General features: G+C 38.7%; 1 protein-coding gene across 1 annotated transcript; it reads right to left on the bottom strand.

Annotated features, from left to right (window-relative positions):
- Positions 1–2,823: 2,823 nt before the first annotated feature.
- Positions 2,824–22,738, bottom strand: LOC144655310 (eukaryotic translation initiation factor 5B-like). Its single transcript, XM_078515530.1, has 25 exons — positions 22,399–22,738; positions 20,841–20,919; positions 19,594–20,224; positions 18,651–18,937; positions 18,118–18,165; positions 17,129–17,231; positions 16,808–16,978; positions 16,395–16,445; positions 16,225–16,298; positions 15,123–15,183; positions 14,290–14,318; positions 13,636–13,806; positions 13,007–13,114; positions 12,336–12,446; positions 12,111–12,178; positions 11,487–11,628; positions 10,946–11,077; positions 10,577–10,759; positions 9,750–10,043; positions 8,324–8,455; positions 8,147–8,223; positions 5,847–5,979; positions 5,274–5,444; positions 4,244–4,405; positions 2,824–3,488 (listed from the first exon to the last, which is right to left on the bottom strand). Exons 1-25 carry the CDS (start codon positions 22,440–22,442, stop codon positions 3,381–3,383), a joined length of 3,570 nt encoding a protein of 1,189 aa, XP_078371656.1. The 5' UTR covers positions 22,443–22,738; the 3' UTR covers positions 2,824–3,380.
- Between the last annotated feature and the right edge of the window lie 44 nt (positions 22,739–22,782).

Raw genomic sequence — 22,782 nt, 5'->3', positions numbered from 1 at the left:
GTAATGCTCAAATTAAGCGGCCATTTTCGCACTTTCAACCTGCTCGGCAGCAAAGTCGTTCAGTCGCGTGACGTCAGCGGTTCTTGGAAACGAGGTTGCGATCTGTTAATCATACTTGGGAACGAGGTTGCGAGCCATTAATTTTTGATATTGGAATTTCTTCCAAATTTGGTCGGCGCTAGCCGGTTAGCTGGAATTAACCGGGGATCGAAAGTCAATCAGAAACAGAGAAATTTTTTGAATGAATAATAACATTATTTATTACAAGGGCCAAATAATTATTTTATCCGCCAACCACCAACGGGTGAGACGCGGAGTGCTAATGGTTAGCACGTTGGACTCAGGATCAAACGGTCCGGGATCGAGCCCCGCTGGCGCTGGCATCATTTGATCAAATTGATGGAGGAAACGAGCGTCATGGAAGACTTAAAGATAAAAACTAAACGAATCAGGATTATTTTAAATGTCTTGGGAAGAACTTCAACCGTTTTTATTACCTGATCGTTTTTTGTCGTGTCCAAGTCGCACATTTTTAGGCCCGGGAAGTTGCAGCGAAGTTGACACTTTGTCTCGGGCAGAAACGTTTTAGAGAGGCCCAAAATGACTTTCTTTTCCTAATTATCCCTATGCTTCTTTCGTGATCCTTTTATTTCTGTTAAGATGCGCGCCGCGTTTGCTGTTTATTAAGAAAGGAAGTGCATCCAAGCACGTGCCCTTCGATTCAGACAAACAGATCACGCACGGAAAAAAAAATAATAAGCGAATCCGCCAGAACTTCGAGTAGTTATTGGACAAAATTATGTAACAAAATTGTTTACATCTTATTGCGAGCTTTTGTGCTACTGCTTCAATTTTCTTATCATAAGAAATCGTTTCTAACAACACCAAACATCTAAAACATATTTCGAAGTACCATAGAATTTCACTCGCTTGAAAGACGTGAGCTTTTGCCTATAGCTTGTGAAATTTGAAATACATTTTCTCAGACTGTGATAAGAAATCATTGTTGGTGTTATTACGGATAATTACGTACATATTTACCTTTTATTAAGGATTAAGGGTAGGAAATAACACTATAGGATTTAAATTATTCTGGTACTCGATTTTTGTCCAACTCAAACAAATATTACTCGACTTCCTGGTGGATTCCGTCTTAAAACTTTTTCCCGAAGCACTAACATCACGGAATTTCTAAAAAGTTAGTAGTAGTCAGCACGATTGTTCCATCAAACGGGGGATCTCGGGCGAACAAAAAGAGTAAATCTCTCTGAGCCTAGTGATCCACAAGGAAAAACAAAAGTGAAAGTACAAATTATATACTTTAGTTAAAGGAATAACTTTATCGATTCAACCAAGATAAAACACCTCCACCTCATCAGGTGTGAAGGTGTACACAGAAAAAGTGAGGGTGTTAAAGAACACCGAGGGTAGTATAAATTTACACCATGTCCGTGTTACCACAACACCAACATGGTGTAATTATAACAATACACTAATTCAGTGTTAACTAACACCAAACTGGTGTAATCGAAACATTGTGCTACACCTTGTTGGTGTTTTTTTACACTGCAACGTTTCGACTTATTGTGTCGGGCAATGTTCAAGAAAGACACTGATGTAAGATTATTTGATGTGCTGCAGACCGATACTGAAATAGACCTCCCCTAATAATAAAGAGGAAATGCTGAATAAACCAAGCTGACAAGCATACACCACTTTCATAATGGCGGCCAATTTATTTATTCTTTTATATGTATGTTAATTAGCCCTACTGGCCTCGTTTTAAAGTAAAAATTCTTTTGAATTTTTCACATGCCGACGAGGCCAGTAGGGCTAATTAACATACATATAAAAGAATAAATAAATTGGCCGCCATTATGAAAGTGGTGTATGCATTGGTATTTGAGTAAAGCTGAGAAGAGTGATGAGACACAATACAATAAGTCATGTTTATATAAAGGCAAAATTCCTCTCGGGTAGCCTTGTCCCGCGGGATAGCGGCTGGTCGGGTAGCAATTTATCTGGCAAGATCTCACATAAATGGCTCGCTACCCTTCGAGAGAAAAATAGAACAAACAACAAGAGCAATGCCCCTAGCCCCCAAAACAATAGCAACTGCTACACTCACGAGCATACAAGAGCTGCTACACTTCTGTAACAGACTGGTCTTATGGTGGCGAGTTTTTAAGCTGACCCGCGAGCAGCTCGTTCACCCAGGCGCTCTCTCTATACCGTAAGATTTCGGTTATAAGCGTTGGGCTTATACAAGTTCGTATGGGTGGGTTTATAAACGGAGGGGCTTATATCCAGGGGGACTTATAAACGAATAATACAAAAACGTTTCGAAACGACCCACGGCAGTGTTGTTCGAAATACGTTTTTAAGGTCCAAAAACCCTAATAAAACAACATTTAGCCCTGTTCAGTACTGTCATCCAGCAGAGGGGCGGTTTTATCCGGAGAGGGGGGGCTTATAACCGGATGTATTTTTTTGTCTACAGGTAGTTGGGCCTATAACCAAAGGGTTATAAGTTAGGGGGGGGGGGGGGACTCATAAACGGAATTTTACGGTATCCAACATCAATCACGATCTAAAGAAATACTCGCTCACAGTTTGTGGGAAAAACGACATGACTCCATTTATGGCACAAAAGGTTTATTAATAAATTAGCTGGAGATGCACCAAATGACATAGGCCAACGTGGGTACCCCAGTGAGGCAAGTCCACGGAGTAACTGGCGCTGTATCACTACACACGAGTCACTCCAGAACAGATCAACAAATCTCCTCTAATGATTCTAGCAAACTAAAGACAAACACGATGTAAATTTGATGAGCATTTATTTCCGAGTATCAGTTTACTTCCAAGTTACAAAACATATCACATTTTTTTCATTTCAGTGAAGTTAGAAAGCATTAGACAAGCTCGCGTAGGCTACAGCCTATTAGCGCGCAACGCCACACGACAGACCAGTAGGTAAACAGAAAACGAAACACGTAGAACGTCTAAATATCAAGTGCACTAAAGAACACCACCTGCTCATGATGTTCGTACAAGACGAGTCACCCAGAAGGTATTTAAAGCAAGTTTCTTTTTTTTTTTGGGGGGGGGGGGGGCATATACAGAAAGCATTTGAAACAAGACGAGGACAAGAGGACAAGAGAGATCTCATATTTTAAATTTTATCCAAACACAGACAATGAATGGAAAAAGTAACTTCACCACACGTGTCGCTTTTACAGAGAGTCTTGTAGACCCGGAAAAGAGGAGCCCAGAAAGTCTGTTAATACCGGGAATCCGGCCTGTTCCATGCCCGCAGGGGATTTTACATACATTTTACATCAATGCGCGGGAATTCTGTGCGCACTCTGTGCGTTCATTTATATTATTTCAAAAGTTTTCTTCAGTTCGATCATGAGCTGCCAGTCAGCCTTCTGTAAATCTTCTCTGAAGTATTCCTTCACAGCATCAATTGATTCTCGGCTTATCTGTAAAGCATCAAGAAAAAAGAAAATTAAACATTTTTTAAACGAAAACGCATTATGCAACAGTAGCAGCAGTTGTTAAAGGTTGGTGCTGGTAACAAACCAGATGATAGAGCGGTTTTCACTTGAGTGTCGTAAAACCAAAACCAAAGTAATTACTCTGGCCAATCACAAAGGTCACAGACAATCCAGTGAACCAATCAAAACTCGAAGCAAATACATGTAGTTGGCACGAAGCGCGGGAAAACGTGCGCGAGCGAGTCACAATTGGTTTTGGTTTTACTTCTGATTGGCTGAGAAAGTGGCGCGAGATTTTAAAGCCAATCACTAAGCGTAGCAATGCAAAACCAAAGCAATTTACGCAAAGTACTTTCGACACTCAAGTGAAAACCGCTCTAACAAACCAGATGATAAGCAAAGAGAAGAAACTCCAGTAACTTCCATAGCGAGTTTTTTTCCGGTTATTTTAAGATTTGAAACGGAATTGTACGCGCCAAAAAGCACCAAATGTAAGCTAAGGAATACAGTAATTTCTCGTTGCGCAATATCTATCTTTGTAGAGCTAAAATAAAGGGCGTTTTTAACAGGTTAAACTGTTGCTATGGTAACCTGTTATGTCAACGCAATGACCATAACTCGTTCACCAATGATTGGGCGTTCGTTTGATACCATTATTGTAGCAGTGGTGGTATTGATCCATCAAAGTATAAGAGCTGGAAACTGCTGGAAACCGTAAACAAAATTCATTGCAATCTTACCTTGCTAACCAAGAGGTCTGTGTGATCAAAATGCCGGCCGTACATTTTAGGTGCCTCTCCGGGGGGAGACTCGATCTTTACGCACACTTCCATCCCTTTACGAGCTTCAGAGATCGGCTTGTGGTTTGCTTCAATGCCAGTAACAACCCCGATATCCAAAAACTACAAAACACAGACACAATTTAGTTAACCCTTTAAGTTCGCAAGACCTCTGGTTGGTTATCTTCTTTGACGAAATCCTGCCGGTCCTAACCCTTGCGGGAGGGGAGGGTTGGGCGTGGCGAAAGGGGGCCCACCTGGTAAAAAGCCGGTTTTTTAGTGTTGGGCTCACGAGTTGCGTAGGTCATGACTGAAGAAAATGATCCCTAGTTCTCACCGGTCTTCTTGACAATTCAACAGTAACTACACTATTCGCGTTTGGGTGAAGTCCATTTATAAAAAAAACACTATCTTTAATAACGCGATCTTTTCCGATTCATCAAGGATTCGGTTCGCTCTTCTCAAAACTATGCAAACATGACCAAGTTTAGTTTCTACGACTGTGTAAACATAAAAGAAATCATACATGCATCTTAGTGGCGGTGAAAGAATTCGAGAGATCTTTGAAATTATGTAGCAACTTGGACAGGTTGAAAGCCTGATTTTTTGTAGTCTTATCGCTCTTCAAATTTCCTTTCCCTTGACAATTGCGTCGTTGTAGAAAGGCTTTGTCACGCAATGGAACGGTATTAATTCACTGACTCTAAAAAATGTAATTTAATATTCTGACGGCACGATTGAGAGGTTCGTGGGTTGTTACGGGATGTTCATAGAATATATATAGGTTTTTGGCGAGAGATTTAGGTCATTCTAGTTCGGTCAGTCCTCGTCTTCGCTTGCTTTTCTTTTTTCTTTTAAGTGTCGAACAGCTTTCGTAAATGTTAGTGTAGCTAGAATAGTGATTACGCGTAAGCTTTTGTTTTGAGTTTTTTTTTTTTTACGTGATGTATTTCATATAGGGTCGGTATGCCGTCTGTACATTAATACTGACCTCCTTGCTCGGGACTGTCACAGGGGTGCCCTCCTTTACTACACCAGCCTCCACAGACACACCAACAACAATCGGGCCACGCGAGTTGAAGATGTGCTGAGGCATGATTCGCAGCTTGCATGGAAACACTGCAATGTGTTTAAATTCTTCTCGCTTCTTTTGTTTTAGTTCCTGGCGAAAGGAATTGAATACCATTGAAAATTGTTAATCAAGTTCAAAGAGCACTATGTTTACATTTAAAAGAGTGGCGTTTCATTAACCAATCAGCTACTGAATATAAAAGGTCACGGTATGGCTTGCGGACTTAACGCGTTTCACAAAAGAGAACATGTTATTTTACCACCATATCCATTAGGGCCGGTATTTGAAGAAGAAGCCACGAAAAGACCACGCTTTGTTTGCTCACCACGCCGTTCATTCATTCGTTAGTTTGTAAGTTTATCGTTCGTTCGCTCGCTCGCTCGTTCGCTCATTCGTTCGTTAGTTCGTTTGTATGTACGTACGTCTATTTATTCATTCATTTATTCATTAATTCACTTAACTTGACTGATCAAATTTGTGAGAATCGCTTACCTCTCTATAAGCTGTAAATTTGTCAAACAAGTGATAGATGATGTCCGCAGCGAAGACTTTCACGCCGAAACTGTCTGCCATTTCTTGTGCCTCTCTCTCTATTCGCACATCAAAGGCCAGAATGACGGCAAATCTGCAACGTGATGAAACTACTTAGAGAGCAGACAAAAAATATGGCCAAAAATAGGCACGTAATGCGTATTCAAGGTAGGTTAAGGTCATTGCCCTGTATTGCATTGCGCATCCTTACTGCGCAGAATTTTACGCGTAATTAGCGCGCGCACATAAACAAAATGGCGGCTTTTTTCTATACGGCTAAGTCCGCGAGAAAAATATATCGTCTCTCGTAAACGTGTCCGGTGACCTATCAATTTTTTACTCAGATTTTTTTGTGTAGCGATCAAGTTCTTTCTGTAAAACGAAAACATAGCAATTCCTATGTTTGGAAATATGGGACCTCCTTTTTTTTCAAAATTTTAGTCCCCTTAATCCACAATAGACTGTTCACAGCCTCTCTATTTTTCAACGCAAAAAAAGCGAGAGAATCGGAGAGCGAAGCGAGCCAAAGAAAACACCCCCTCGCTTCGTCCGCTTTGCGCTGGCGTCCAGTTCCCTCGCGGTTGTGACTGTGAATAGTCTAACTCCACAAGTAGACAAAGTTTGGTTGAAAATCTACTGTTTGTTTAGTTCTATTTCGGGGCAATGGCCTTAAGTCTGCGTTCGAGTCCAGTGCCCCAACAGCCGGAGCTTATCCCGGTTTCCGTAGCATTAAGCGACTGGGAGTATATCTACTCCCTACTGGATAGGATGCTAGTCCTTCGCAGGGTTACTCCCCAGCATTGAATTCACTATTACCCATGTTATACACCTGGGTGAAGAGAGGCACTATGTGAGTGAAATGTCTTGCCCAAGAACACAACGCAGTGCCCCGGTCAGGGCTCGAACCTGGGGCCCGTTTGTCGAAGGTCCCGAAAAGTTTTCGCACCCGGAAAGCCATAGCAAACTCCCAAACCCTTATGATCACAGAGCTGTTTTATATTCATTTATTTTTAATTTGAACAGAAGTCACCCTCATGTAAAGTTTCAGGCTTATACACTTCTCCGTTACTAAGATACAGATATTTTAAAATGGCTTTGCGGGCCCGAAAAGTTTCCGGGGCTTTCGAGAAACGGGCCCCTGGGCCGCTCGATCCGGAGACCAGCGTACTAAGCGTTTTGTGATGTATTTTGATGTCATGTATTTTGCTTTACACGAATCCTTTGCACGAGAAAGATAATGTGTAGCCGTAGCTCCATCGCTCAAAACTGTCGGCACGTTTTAGTTGCTCATTGATAGGGATAAGGTAAAGGGGAGATAAAGCTTGTAAAAGACGGAGAGGCAAAATATGTTTTGGCAAAGTACCTTATTATAGGAAATTAACGCTTGTGTTAATTAAGGTATTTGAAATTAACGCGACTTAAATTAACGCGAATTAAAGGAAAAATTGCTTCCCAATAAAGGAAATTAACGCGAAAGAGGGGGTAACATTTCAAAATGAAGGAAATTAACGCGACAAACACAAAGGAGAAAAGAACTTGTTGAGACAACATGAACAAGTTTACTTCAACACAAAGGAATCTGACCGCCTCGAGCGTTCTTTACAGTTTTAGTGATCCGGCAGATTTCCACCCTGATGAAATTATGCCTTTTCCTAAGAGTCAAGACGTGTGGACTGTATCGAGAAATTGGGGCCAAAATAATGTAAATTAAGGTCATGGAAATTAACGCTCCACCTAATTAACGGCGCGGAAATTAACGTTAACAAAAATTAACGCGACTTAAATTTACGCGAATTTTTGAAATTCGCGTTTATTTCATGAAGCGTTAATTTCTTGTAATAAGGTAATCAAAAAATTTCTGACTGCATGAACACTCACTTGAACCTTTGCCAGCCGTTAGTTTGCCTCGTACTTACTTACATGGAAGCGTGAGCGAGGTACAGACAAAAACACTTTCTCGGCAATTCTTTGAGAAATCCTAACAAAACCCTCCATCGCCTACAGACGTTCATACTTAACAGCATTACTCCACACACGCCGCCATGTTCTATGCTATGTTGTAACAAAGTTGGGTAAACCGTGAGACGTCACGATACTCAAAATGGTGTCGCTCAGAAAATTCAAAGCCTGATAACTAAGACCGCCTGTTTTCCTTGACCTTTTTAAGTGTCAAATGCTTAGCTTACACAATACACTTCCAAAATTTTAGCGGCAATTTGTTCCAACAACAGATGTTTCCTGCAAAGAGCAAAACGACTTACTGGCTGTCGTGTTCCAACATAGTGGAGCACTTCATGATATCCTTCTTGTGGACTGGACCGATGTTCACGCCGGAGTACTGTAAAACAAGCAAAACAGACAGATCAAACCGTAAAACGCTTAAAACCCTCTATTAAAGAATGATTTTACTGAGTGATACAGGCTTAGTCATTACTCACAGGAATTTTTGAAGTCCGTAGGAATTCAAGCAAGGCTTCCAGTGATCCCAGAGTAGAGGCTTGTACATAGACACCACGGTCAGACAGCTTGATGGACTGAAGAGTGTCACGCAGCATATTCGATACTTCTTGCTGTTGAGAGAGAGACAGAGTACAGAAAATTATCATCGACTGTGATAAAAGAAGCTAAATTACTGGTTAAATAGTCTTCTTCGTCCTCGTCGAAGTTTTGACTTGAGAAGAAGAATCGAAACTCTTTGCCAAGTGCTTTAACAAGCTCAGTGCCTTCTCCACTAGGCCTTTCTCGATTATGCTAGTAAAACTGGCATTTAATGCTACTAGAAATTCTCGCAAAAAGCCAAAAAAATGCTAAAATAATGCCTGATTTCCTTTAAAAATGCCACTTGAATTCCAAAAATGCCTTGTTTTATTTCAAACAAAACGTAAAAACTCTCGCATTATATGCTCATATCAAAAACAGGTGATACCTAATAATTGTTTGTTTATAAAAAAAAATAAAAATATATATATAAAAAAATTCTTATTTTTTTTTAAATAAAAAAAAACAAAAAAAAAACACACACACAAGTAACACAACGCACAAACAGTCGAAACAGACAGAAAACAATCAAATTGTGTAATCAAAATTGTGAAACTTTAGGATTATTTATCCTTTTGAGTTCTGAGTGCTGAAAATCTGGATCACAGTCATGAAAAATGACAGAAAAAACTAGCAATTCTTTTTTGAAGAAAAAACGAAAAAAATGCTCGTTTTCCCAAAAAATGCCGAAAAAATGCTAGCATAATCGAGAAAGGCCTATTCTCCACCCGTCAGACTAAAATAATAATTTGTCAAAAAACTGTCTCTGCACAAAGGGTATAGAGTGGAATCCCGATTTTTCTAACCTCCAGAAAACACGAAAATTGGTTTGAGAATCCGGGAGTTTGAGAATCCGGGAGTTCGAGAAATCGGGGGGGGGGGGAGGGGGGTGGCAGTGTTCGACTTGGTGAAGCAAATCCAAGGGAATCGACCTTTGTTCGAGTTATCGGGAGCTGTGAAATATCAAGTGTTTGAAAAATCGGAATTTCACTACGAATTTCTTTATAATCTATTTTTCCATGGTTTTCGTGTGAAAAAAATTCTGTTCATAAAAGAAAAAGAACTCGCCAATGCCCTACTTTCAACATCGTACTTTCGCACACATTGGCTTAGACTGCGAGCAGTCTTTTTGCTTTATAATCCGTGGAACGAACGCAAAAATAGCGAGCGAACTTTGCGCTCGATCGCTGGTTATTTTTGCGTTCGTTCCAAGGATTTTAAAGCAAAAGCATTCGCTTAACACAGACGTTCACATACGTGATTAGCTTCACGCGTACATCATCACAAAACATGAATCCTTGTGGCAGCAAATACAGTGTGACTCACCTTCCAGTAGTCCACCTCGTCTGGTTGCTGAGCTACAAACAGTGGTATACCAGCCAGGGCTTTTTCCAGGTCCTTAGCGGCGATTTTGACTCCCTGAGCTGCAAGAAGTTCTTTATGGTTGATATACTGGTTCTTGACCCTTAGTTCCTTGAGGGGCTGAGGCGTGAGTAGGGCCCTTATCTGCGTCACAATAGGGCCGTCAATTCCAGCCACAACCACTGTGTCACCTTCCTTCAGTTTACCATTTATAAGGATCACATCTATTGTAGTTCCAAGGCCAGGCAATGATTTGACCTAAAAAAGGAACGAGAGATGAGAATTTTCTTGGGTGCTGTAAGTAAGGCTATGCATTAAAGCAGTGAGTGTGGATTCCAGATCGAAATGTCCCGGTTCGAGCCCTGACCAAAGTCTTTGTGTAGTGTTACTACTAATAGACCTTTTTCATGCTGTTTTTAAATATTCTATTGTTTTTTAGACCTCATTTTGGAGTTCAAATGTTTTCGTATTTTGTACATGCTGACGAGGCTTGAAGGGCAGATTAGAACAAGCACAAAAGAATAACAAATAGATATAAAAAGGTCTATTGGACAAGATACTTTACTCTCACGGTGCCTTTCTCCATCCAGGAGTATAATTGGGTACCGCAGAGATCTAACGGGGCAGCCTGACAGAATGCTAGGGCTATAAACCTGTGATAGACTAACATCTCACCCAGGGGGGAGTAAAAAAAAAAAAATTATCATTTAATGCTGTGGCTCCTCTGATTTTGACTGTGGGACTAGACCTTTTCTATATAAACCGATTGGGCTTAGCAGGTTAGCTCTTACCTCTAGCACCATGCTCTGCATTTCCTCAGAGAAAGACAGTCTTTGTGAAAGTCTTGTTTGAGTGAGTTTCACCACTTGTGAGATGAGGTCACCCATTCCATCTCCAGTGTGAGCAGATGTGGGCACGAGTGATACATACGATCGGGCGTCGGGATTGTTGTAGAAAAGAGCTGCATTCAAAGCCTAAGGAAAGAAACAAAGGCCTTGTTAACAAAGACAGCCGAAATAACGTGGGAATGAATATGTCAAAACCAAACTTCAATCGTTATTAATGCAACTTGGAATGACAACTTGCTCAGCAACACGTCCAAAAGGTTTTCTCCGCTTAAATGGTGTACTCTCTAGTATGTACTAGCGTGCTCAACAAACCTGTTCAGCGAATTCTTTCACAACAATCTGTACTCGTTCATCAAATTCCTGTTTGGTGTTCTTCTTCTGTTTCTTGATCGTGTCAACGATGCCTGAATTGGGACCTCGCTTCCACTCAAACAGTCTGTCAACCTACAAACAAACACAGCTTTTAGGTATGTCATATAAACGCCATATACATTAACTGCGCTTTACCGGGGCACAGTGCCCTAATGGCTAGCGCGTTGGACCCCGGATAGGGCGGCCAACGTTCAAACGCTGACTGGGGCCATTGTGTTCTTTTAAAAGGCACTCAACCCTCCTAGTTCCTCTTTCTGTCAAGTCAAGGAATATAAATTGGTACACCTGACAAATTGCTGTGGGCATCCAGATCCTGCAATGAATTTTTATCCAGGAGGTAGACGCAATATAGCAGAATTAGGCACCGGTCGTTTAAGCCACAAGGCTCCGAACAGATCCTGACTTCTTTTATGGGCTACATGTACAAAACTGTGAATAGAAAAAACCAAGCGTGTTCATTTGACAAGGAAAAGTTACAGACCTTGTTCAAAGCCACTATGAAGGGAGTCTTTCGTTTCTTTAGCAGGTTTAGTGACTCAATAGTCTGTGGCTCTAAGCCGTGCATAATGTCCACCACCAAAATAGCCATGTCACATAAGGATGACCCGCGGGACCGCAAATTACTGTCAAGTTAATAACAAGAGGTATTCTTCTATTAGCCTTTGTAAATAAATGTTTCTTTTCACGCAATCTTACATGTAATTCTTCTCCCACTCAAGAGACATCTGAAACTAGACACGAAAAAGTCCATATTGATGTCGTAACTCATACAAGATCCGTGTTGTGTCTCGTAGCTAAGAAATACTGAATGACTTTCCAATTTTTTTGCCGTACAGATGCGTAAAAAAAGTAGGCATAAAGATACATGTACGTAATACTTTATTCAGGCTGCACACTCGCCAAATGTCACGCGATAGAAATTTTATGGAACATGCATGGAATCTTGTTGTCAAACAAAAACACGAAAAATGTTTTTCATTTTCTATTTCTTTTACGAAATATTTCGGCCAATCAGAGCGCACATTTGCCCCAGTCTAAAAGTTAATTTTTAATTTTTTTTTCTTTCATCACTTATGTTACAACTCAATTACTGTATGCAGCTAACCTGAAAGATTCATGTCCAGGTGTATCAATAATAAGAAGACCAGGCAGCTTGATGTCAAAATCTTGAAACTGAAACAAAGCACAGACAAAGCAAGTTACCTACATGAAGTTGTACAAAAAAAGGAAAACCATTCCCTTTCTGTAATACACCTGCTAGGAAACAGCTATATGACACAGGCCTCTGTCGCACAGATTTCAAGAAATTTGCCAACAGTATGAGACTTACATCTTTGATCATCTTAGTCTGTTCTCTGATAGCATCAACAGGAACCATAGTGGCACCAATCTGCTGAGTAATGCCACCAGCTTCTCCGTCTTGAACATGAGTGTGACGTATCTGCAAAAAATAATTATTGAATAAGAAATCATTGACCAGACATCATTGAACGTTATAACACTCGAGACCCATAATAATCTGTCCAGACTACGTCTAGACTTTCAAGATGTAAAAATCAGACAGTTTGTTTTGATGCGTAATCCGTCTACACTCATCTTTATGCTGAGACGCATAATCATGCTGACCCATTAGTCTTCATACAAGCAAATGGAATATTCATCTTAACCAAGTTTATATCTAATTTCATATTTCAAGATGCACTAATGAGATAATCGGCCTTGTGTCCAACTTTATACTGAGATCAGACGCGTAATTAGACGCACTAAAATCTCGCCCAAGGTTGTTCAGATGAATTATGCATCTCCATGATAAAAACACCTTTAGAAATTTCATCAATTTTGGATTAACAAAGAGAATTTCACATCGTTCGTTCATTCATTCATTCACCGTCTGTCCGTCCATTCATTCACGAAAAAAATGATCTTGACACAAAACAGCACTTGCTAGTTAATTTGTACACAGTTAAAACCAAAAATTAACATTTAGCAATGCAGATATACCTTGTCTAAAATCTTTGTTTTTCCTGTGTCCACATGACCCAGCACACAGATAACTGGAGATCGCAGATTGTCTGTGGTTCGGTTAGCTTCTGCTCTCACTCGTCTTTTCTAAAACAACAAGAAGGGAACAAATAATTATTAATTAAAATATTGTATTTTATTTTATTATATTTTTTGTAGTGTTTGTAATAGTGTTGTAACTTAAACATTGTATGTATTTTTTGGAAACTAATAAAAATAATTAAAATACAAAAAAAAAAAAGAAGTGAACAAGAATTCACATTTTCAATTTTGTCCATATTTTAATCCATTCTCATCTCACCATCTACATTCATCCTCACAATGGGGTTTCAGCCATTTGAGTAGTGCTCTACAGTTATACCTTTATGCTGAGATTTTTCCCAAGGGGAGTTGGAGGGGGCAAAACTCTGTATTCCACTAATGGGGATGCATTTTAGTGCCACCTAGGAATATACCCGTCCGATTTCCGTTGTGCCATTAAATTTTTATAGAAAAGTACAAAACAACAATCAAAGTCACCCTTTTCGGGTAAAACTCTTTGATGAAATTACAGTATTAAAAAATAATGTAAACCAAATAACTCGCATTTATTATAATTACTGGTATACCAGTATTCTGTCATGCACAGTTTCTGTTTTGCTGTCCTCCTCATCTGATTCCTCTTCACTCTCACTTTCTTCTTCTTCCTCTTCTTCTGAATCACTCTCCTCTTCACTCTCCTCGCTCTCCTCAGATTCTTCTTCACTTTCTGCAGCTTCATCTGTGGCTTTGACTTCCACCTTAAAGGGACAATGTCACATGATTAAGTGTCACTTGAAAATGCAATGAAGGTTTTGCTATTAATAAAAAGCCACCAATAATGGCCTGACATTGCTAAAATGTGCTGTACTAATTATGAAAATTGTTCAAAGCTGGTTTGGCTACCGACGAATATGCAGTACTGGTCTACAACTTTGAAAACGTCTGGCAGACGTTTTAAAATTCAACAGTGCCTACTTGGATAAAAAATGGCTTATAAACCATTAAATTAATTCCATAATTCACACCTTTTAGGATGGATTATGATTTTCTTTGTTGTTCAAAGGCTTTTTTGTTGATCACTGCATGCACCCTCATTATTATATCATGGTAAACATCAAATTGTAAAAGAATTCCCGTGATATTGCCCCTTTAAAAGGCATATTGTATTCGTTAGAAACATCACCACTCCTGGTCAATGACAACAGCGTAACTCACAAGAAAAGAAATGAACCCTGTTTTACCTTGATTTCTGCTGTTTTGACACCAGAATCTGTAGGGACAAAATGCCTCCACATGAGAAATTCAAGCTCTTTATACATTGTACTGTACTATAATTTGAAAACAATCCTACAACATTCCTTCCTTCCTATTTTTAAATAAGAAGATGTTAATTAAATAGAAAGATGTTACCTTATTATAGGAAATTAACGCGAATTTCAAACTTTCGCGTTAATTTAAGTCGCGTTAATTTTTGTTAACGTTAATTTCCGCGCCGTTAATTAAGTGGAGCGTTAATTTACATGACGTTAATTTCCATTATTTTAGCCCCAATTTTCCGTTACAGTCCAGATGTTCTTGACTCCAAGGAAAAAGCATTATTTTATCTGCCACTATCATTGATACTGTGAAGAACGCTCAAAGTCGGAAACGTACCACGAACATTGTTTTCGTTTAAGATTATACGCCTACAAGTGTTGAAATAAACTTGTTCCTGTTGTGTACGTCACGTTAATTTCCTTCATTTTGAAATGTTACCCCCTCTTTCGCGTTAATTTCCTATATTGGGAAGTAATTTTTTCCTTCAATTCGCGTTAATTTAAGTCGCGTTAATTTCAAATACCTTAATTAACACAAACATTAATTTCCTATAATAAGGTAATTGTTAATTAAAATTAACAAGCAGTGACTCAAAATTAAGGTTAAAGATAGATGATGATGATGATGATGGCGATGGTGATGATAGCGCTCACATTAAGGTACGACCATAAAAGGGAGGTGTTTTTTTATTTCAAATATTTTCACCAAAGGTTGGTGATCAGTAGAGGGCCAGCTATTATTTGAGAAAATACAGTACCTTTGACTGTTGTTTTGTCTTCATGCTCTTCATCAGAATCAACATCCCAAGAATCCTTAACCTAAAAAAAAAAAAAAAACAGAGCAATTTGAGTCTCTTTCTTTCCATCTCAATACTTTTTTAAACATATCCATCTGTTTCTTTAATGACATTTTGTTCAAACCACTAATCACACTTCAGGTCTCTGCTGATAACAGTCGTAATTGTAAAACTGGTGGAGTGACCCTGTAAAAAATGCTTAATTACTTGTAACTTTCTTTACACTTAAACTACAGATGCGCCATCAAATTATTTGGAGTACAAGGAGAAAATCACATGTATGTTTTATTCACTTTTTCAAAGAGCAAGTGATCACTGAAAAGTTTCCAAAAAGATTGCATAATATTCAAGGATTTAAATTGACCAGTGGCTATGAAAACAGTGCTGGAAATAATTTTTCTTACTTAAAAGGACATGTGTCCTTCCAAACTTTTATTTTGAATGGACATATTAGAAAATTGGTCTGACATCAATTCATATTTCAAATCAATCACGTTAAAAAAATTTCAAGATGTAGTCACATAAGTTCTCAGACATCATGTCCGAACATATTGCAAAATTGGCAGGACATTTTGGCATATTTGATCGGACAATGTCCGATGACCGACAGTAATCGACCAGTGGCTATGAAAATAGTAGGACAAATTGGTTTTCAGATAAAATCTGTTTCCAACCTGGGTTAATCTTTTTCAACTTGAAGAGAACACTCTTTTAATCACTTAAAAAAATTTCAATTCATTTATAGGGATTTCTTTTTAATGAATTGAAATTGTTTTATGTCATTGTAAAAGTATTAACCTGTAGGTTGGAAACAGATTTAACCTGAAAACCAATTCAACCTACAACAGCTACACGGGGATGAAAATGTAAACTAGCAACTGGGATGGAGTGGCTTGGGGACAGAATGCAGCATTATGTACAGCGGCAGGTGTGAGCAGTAATGATGATGATGACATGTGTAACTTTCACAACAGGTAAGCTGGCTCCAGCATAGCATTTTCTAAAAATAACCCCCGGGTAGCATAAAAATCACTAAAGGCGTAGTTTTGGCACTTTACAATACCTCGTCTTCTTCTTTCACCTCGTCTTCTTTGTCTTCTTCTTGTTCTTCATCTTCTACGTCTTCTGCGTCCTGATCTTTAATGGAAATAACTAATTAAAACATTTTTTTTCTTGTACTGTGCAAAGATTTCATAACTCCATAATATTTTCAGAGAACTTAGTTTTTGTTACCATCAGATTTCTTGTCTTCTCCTTCAGCAGTTGCCGCTTCAGAAGTAGCTGCTGTTTACAGAATTAGATGACATCCACATTAACACATGAGTACATATATCAATATAGGTCTGCACACATAATTTTTTAAAAGTTTGAACTGGGGATGAACTCTAATGTATTGCACTGCCTGGGATTTTTCACAACAGTGGGAGACTGCTGCTTTTATATTTTTTTCTGTACTTACAACTATGCTTTTTAAAAAATTCAGTTCAATTCAATTCTATGTGCCACACAAAGCATTCCAGTTCATTTATTACTAACCGCTTTCTATCAATGGCACAATGTGTAAAGTCAATAAATTAGTCAGATAGTATAGTATAATTATCAAATATTGTTATTATCCAAAAACTAAAAACATATAGCTTTCTCACTTTGATCTTCAGCTGTTCCCTCGGGTTGCTCTGTTTCTTCCTGGTCTTGTTGTTGTTGTTGTTGTTGTTGCTGCTGTTGCTGTTGTTTCTTGGGTTTCTTGGTACCATATCTAACTGGCCTTCTAACTCCATCTTGCTCTTGTTGATTAAGTGCAGGGATCTCAATCAGACCTACAAAAGAGATTCAAAGTCATTCAAATTCACAACCACTTTCCACTACTCCCTTGAGACCATACTTTTGCATGGTGGCTACACTTGAATGCATAAAAATTTCAGTTTTAAAAAACCTTGCTCATGTAAGCATGAGAAGCACTATCATACCTTGCTTTTTCATGGAATCCAACATAGCTTGAGTCCTGGCTCGCTGTTCTTTTTGAGTCTTGGTGAGCAACTTTCCTTCCTTCTTCAGTCTCTCTTTTCTCTCCTGAAATCATTCATTTATACAATGAAACTACACCAAACACTTGCTAGAGCATTTTGTGCCTAAACAGTATTCAGCACAACCTGCCTGATCAAGTGACTCCACGTCTACAGGGCACATGTAATTTTAAGATTTTTCTTTACTTTTTCCAGTTTTTTTTTTAAACATAAGAGTATGAGTTGTTTAATTTTACATTCCATAAGCATTCTGGCCTGATTTTGCATCAATTTCCGTTTTTTTCTGACTTTCTAAGAAATGGTGAAATCCCAGGGGGGTACTCCGGCTTGTAAATGACGGGGATGATCGAATGGAGGCAAAACTCAGGACCCAAAAATCTCTAAGTCTTCCGACATTACCCAAAAAAATCCCTGGACCAAAAAAACTCCCAAAAAATCCCTTGTCAAATATTACCCCTAAATTGCCAGGAGGGGCAATAATATAACACAAAGAAAACCATAAAAAATTGAACGCTCGTGTTTGTTTGTTCATCATACCATAAATACGCCAAGGCGCTTAAGTTCGTTTTTAATACCCAAAAAAATCCCCTATTTAAATCAAGTCACCCCAAAAAATACTTGCCAAATATTCCAACCCAAAAAATCCCGGAATCGAAAATTTCAAACCCAAAAAAATCCTTCGATCATCCCCGTCATTTACAAGCCGGAGTACCCCCCCCCCCCCCCCCTGGGGGTGAAATCCAAGATGGCAAATCAAAGATGGCGGCTCTAATGATCATATGATGTCACAGCCAACAAAACTTATGTCATCTTGTAGGGTAAGCTAAGGGCTTTCTACTCCAAGGGTTACTAGTGTAAGGTAAAAGTGCAAATGTAAATGTGGATTTCTCATGGTATTTAAAGGTTGCCAACAGTAAGAAGAACATTGATACCTTTTCTTTCTGCTTTTTCTTGTCCTTTCTCTCTTGCTCAAGTCTTATCTGCAATAAAATATTTTCAATAACAGTCAAAACAAGTGGTAGGGAACTCACTCACCCAATATTTGTAATTTAAATGTCAGTAATGGCAAGATATGCACCATGCACAATAATGTACTACATGTATTTCCCAACAATTTACCTTTCCAGCATAAAACACTTAAAATTCACTAGAGAAAGTGGCCTTGAGTGGTACATGTAGCTTTACTGTAGCTTGGGCTGGATAGAGGGGGAGGGGCAGAGGGTCTAAAATTCTAATCTTCCCTGCCTTTGACTCTTGGTCCCTGCCCCTTTCCTTAGTGGTTCCCTCCTCTTAGCACCTTTTGTTTTGCCAAATATTACACAATGTTACAAAGTTTTCTCTTTTTTCTTCCAGTTCCTGCCCTTCCTACTTCCATCTCTCATAGAGTCCCCTCCCCCCAACTCCTTGGTTCCTGTCCTCAGGTGTCCCCCCTGGATACGGTAACTACAGGAAATAATATAATTACCTTCTCAAGTCTCCTGTTTTCAGCCTCCTCCAAAGCTCTCTGTTTTTCTTCCTCCTCCTGTCTCCGTCTTTCCTCTTCCAACTTCAGCTGTTCAAGCTGCTGCTGCATCTGTTTTACTAATGCTTTGTTAGGCTTTTTGACTTTCTTCTCTTCTTTTTCTCCTTTCTTCTTCTTTTTCTTCTTCTTTTTGTCTTTTTCATCTCCTTCCTCTTCTCCCTCCTGGTCCTCACCCTTGTCATCAAGGTCATCTACAGCAGGCTTACTAGCATCGGCATCAACTAAATCTCCTTTGAAAATAATTTTCATTCAAATTTACATTCAAATAAAAAAATTGTTTATGCAGTCGGGGAAATACAGTGCCAGCTTTGGCAAATCTTGCTTGAAGCAATCGAAGAATTTCCAAATTATTTCATCCAATCAAAAACTGGTGCGATCGCTCATTTAAGTACTCTGAAAGCCGTTGCGTGTATAAATACGTCATGTTGCCTAGCAACTTCTGGATGAAAACCACGGGGTCAGTCACTTCTCGGAGAAGTGTTGTCGCCATCAACTGGTACTTGTTCCTAGGACTGTATGACTGTACAATTAAATTGTAGTTTAATGTCTCAATAAAAAATAGAATAACCTGAGTCTTTCAAGTTTGCTCATAAAATCCAATCAGGTGTAAAAAGCAAACCCTTTAATGAATTATAAGTCTTAAAGAAAGTGAAAGTGGAAATTCAGTTACATGTATGTAGCTTGCTCTAGGCTTTCTGTTATGTTAGAGAGCAGTGCAAAAACTTGTACAAGAGTGATGAACAGTGAGTGGAAAAAATGGGAGGGGGGTGAAAAAAAAAAAAGAAAAAGCATCTCAGAAAATCGCCTGTTCATATTTCTAACTGGGACTTATTAAAAGGGTATGTTGACTTAGTATTAAACAAATCTATATTAATGTGCAATGTACCTGATCCTGCAACATCCTCTCTTTCTTTATCTACAGGCAATTCTATTTCATTGTTTCCTTCTTCTGTCCTATCGCCTTCCTTGGTATCTACTTTGGTTTCATCCTTCTTAGCTTTAGCTTTCGCCTTTGCTTTTTCAGCTTCTTTCTTCTTTTTCTCTCTCTCTTTCTTTTCGGCTCGTTTCTGTGCTGCTGTTTTGACTATAGTTTCTGATTCATCGGGCAATTCTTCAATTTTCTTTGCTGCACTGTCTGGTTTTTTAGCCGGCTTCACTTTTTCATCCCCAGACTCATCCTCCATATCCAAATCAAAATCAAAATCTTTCTTATCCTTCTTTTTCTTTTTGGATTTTTTTGAGGCTGCGACATTAGGTTCATCTAAAATCTCCTTGTCATTTGTTTCTAATGTATTATCTCCATTTTTTTCATCATTGTTGTCATTGCCAGCAGTTCTTTCAGTTTCGACTGTTTCTGTTGTATCTGTTGCAGCTTCAGCTTGTTTCTTTTTCTTTTCCTTTTTGTTCTTCTTTGCACTTGTGACCATTTCTGTTGTGTCATCATCTCCATCATCTTCTGCCAGGCCATGACCTTCAATATCAAGACCTTGAAATCTACCACCAGCAGATTTATTACCCTGTTTTAAGGTGCAATGTAAGTAAATTAATATTTAAATCATAAATAGATGAGAACTTCCCAAGGCACAAATTAAGCCTGGATCACATTTGTGAGATAAACAAAAGCATAAGTGCAAGCATAACCACAGAGATGTTCACACTTGGGATGAGCACAAGCACAAGACAACATACGGAAATGCAGTAATTTAGAAATTCTGATGAACACTGCATGATAGGAGTCACATCAGCCGCCAAAATCTTGTGTTGTGCTTATTTCATGCCAGATCCCACTTGTGAAATAAGCATAACACAAGTGAAATAAGCATAAGCGCAAGCACAACAAAAAGGAAAAAGTTTATTTTTCTTGTGTTTGTTTCACCTCACTGTTCACTAGTGTTTCTTGGTGCTTAAAATTGTGCTTATCTCACAAGTGTGAACCAGGCTCTAGACTGCACACAGTGTATCTAGAACATATTGCATAGAACAGGTTTATGTCATGAAGCATTTTTCAGTTCCTTTGATAAGATCAAGCTCAAACATAGAAGTTTTCACCGAATCAAACTTAACCTCATGCTGATAATTGCATTGGGACTGATCGACTATGGAGTAGTACAGTGTGTTGCCACATGTTCTCACCTTAGATTCACTTGTAGCATTTTCTTTATCTTGTTCACCATCCTTCAATGACTCAAGGTCATTCATAACATCATCCTCCCTGGTCAGAGTAAAGGCAGTTTAAAAAGGTTTAGCCTTTTAATGAGCAAGGCCCTTCTGAGGGCAAAGGAAGGCAAAACATGCATCTCAAATCAGACAAGTACACGCACCACACCCGTAGCCTAGTGGACTGCAATTTGTTCCAGCTCGGTTTTTATTCATAATTGATTTTTGACAGACATATATCTTGCCATTACATCCAGGCATAACTAATTGAGGACATCAATGAAATCAATGAGTAAACAATAGGTAATCGATAGGTAATCAGTTGATTAGTCATCGATTATTGCCAATGATCAATGAGTAATTGATGATTAATCGATAGGCCACAAAATGTTTGGTCACCGATTAATTACTGATTGCATTGATTAGTCATTGATTTCATTCATTACTCATCGATATCATCTCATTCAGGTGCGTAATGTAACTGCTTGTAACGGCTGTTTTCCTAAGCCGATGCAGTTTTACTTGACTGACAAACATCCACCGAACAAAATCTATAACCACGTATTCTGTAGTCGATTCTTGTCAGCCTACTTGCAAGTTTCATTTTCAGACTGGTTGGCTCCTGTAAGTTGTTTTGTTATTAATAAAGAGTTGGGTAAAGTGAAATATTGCACAATTAAGAATCATCTCTATTTGTGATTAGCACTTCACGTCTTGACATGCCAGAAGATCATTTGACCTTTTGTGAAGGCGTAATTTCGTCAACAGGAATGCCAGTTATAAAGAAAAATATTGGTACAAGAAAAAAAGAACTGTGTCTTTTGTGCATGGTGTAATAGCTGATGAGTAATCAATAACATCAATAGGTAATCAATAACATCAATAGGTAATCAATTACATCAATAAGTAATTGATATCATCGATGAGTATTCGATAGGCCACAAAATTTTGGGGCTTCGATTACTCATCGATTACTCATTGATCATCGCTAATAATTAATGACTAATCAACAGATTACCCATCGATTACCAATTGATGCCATTGATCATCGATAAGTTATGCCTGGGTATATATAGTTACATGTTCATATATCTTATCAGCAATGTTAGTCCAATCCTGGTTACCAGGTTACCCTAACAATTCACTGGTATCCATTTGTACTCCTGAGTGGAGAGGCACTGAGATTGAAGCGTCTTGTTCAAGAACCCAGCTGGTGCCTGAAGCTGGACTGTTCAATCTGGAGTTCAGTGTATTTACCCTTAAGCCACCATGTTACTAACCCAACACATGTGTATACCATGTGACTAATTTTGACCAGTGATGCAACAGAAATTCTGCCGAGATGTGGATCAAATTTCACTGATTATCGAATTTGCCTATCACATGTCTAATAATGCTCTGCTTTCCTTTTACTTAAGAGCTTGGAAGGTGCTGTAGAATAATTTATTGTTTTAATTGATATTAAACGTATCAATTAAAAATATGATCACCCTGTAACACGTGACAGAAAATGAAACTTGCTAGCCACACTTACCAATCAACATCTTTCTTTTTGCTTCCTTTCTTTGGCTTCCCCATCCTTCTTTCTATTTATTCCAACGAACAATGTAGCAGGTCAGATTTTCAAGTTTATCATGTGGGAAAACACAGAAACCACGTCAAAAAGTTATAAATATGACCTCCGCTTGCTTTCTCTTCCTCTCTGCCAATATTCCTTTGTTTTCTCTCGTTTCTTTGATTTTTCTCGGATATAACGTCATTTAGACACAATAGTCGATAATTCTATGCGATAAATGACTTAAAGGCGTTGAATTTAACTTACAAAACTACAATTATTTTTACAAAATTGAATTCGCGAAAAATGGAAGTTATTGCATGTGTAGTGTGTAAAATTTTCGTCATGTCCTAGCCCCAGTCT

The sequence above is a fragment of the Oculina patagonica genome, chromosome 5 (genome assembly GCF_052425735.1).
Source record: "Oculina patagonica isolate OP01 chromosome 5, crgOcupat, whole genome shotgun sequence".
Taxonomy (NCBI): domain Eukaryota; kingdom Metazoa; phylum Cnidaria; class Anthozoa; order Scleractinia; family Oculinidae; genus Oculina; species Oculina patagonica.
The sequence above is the reverse complement of the archived record's forward strand: the minus strand, read 5'-3'. Positions and strand labels throughout refer to the sequence as shown.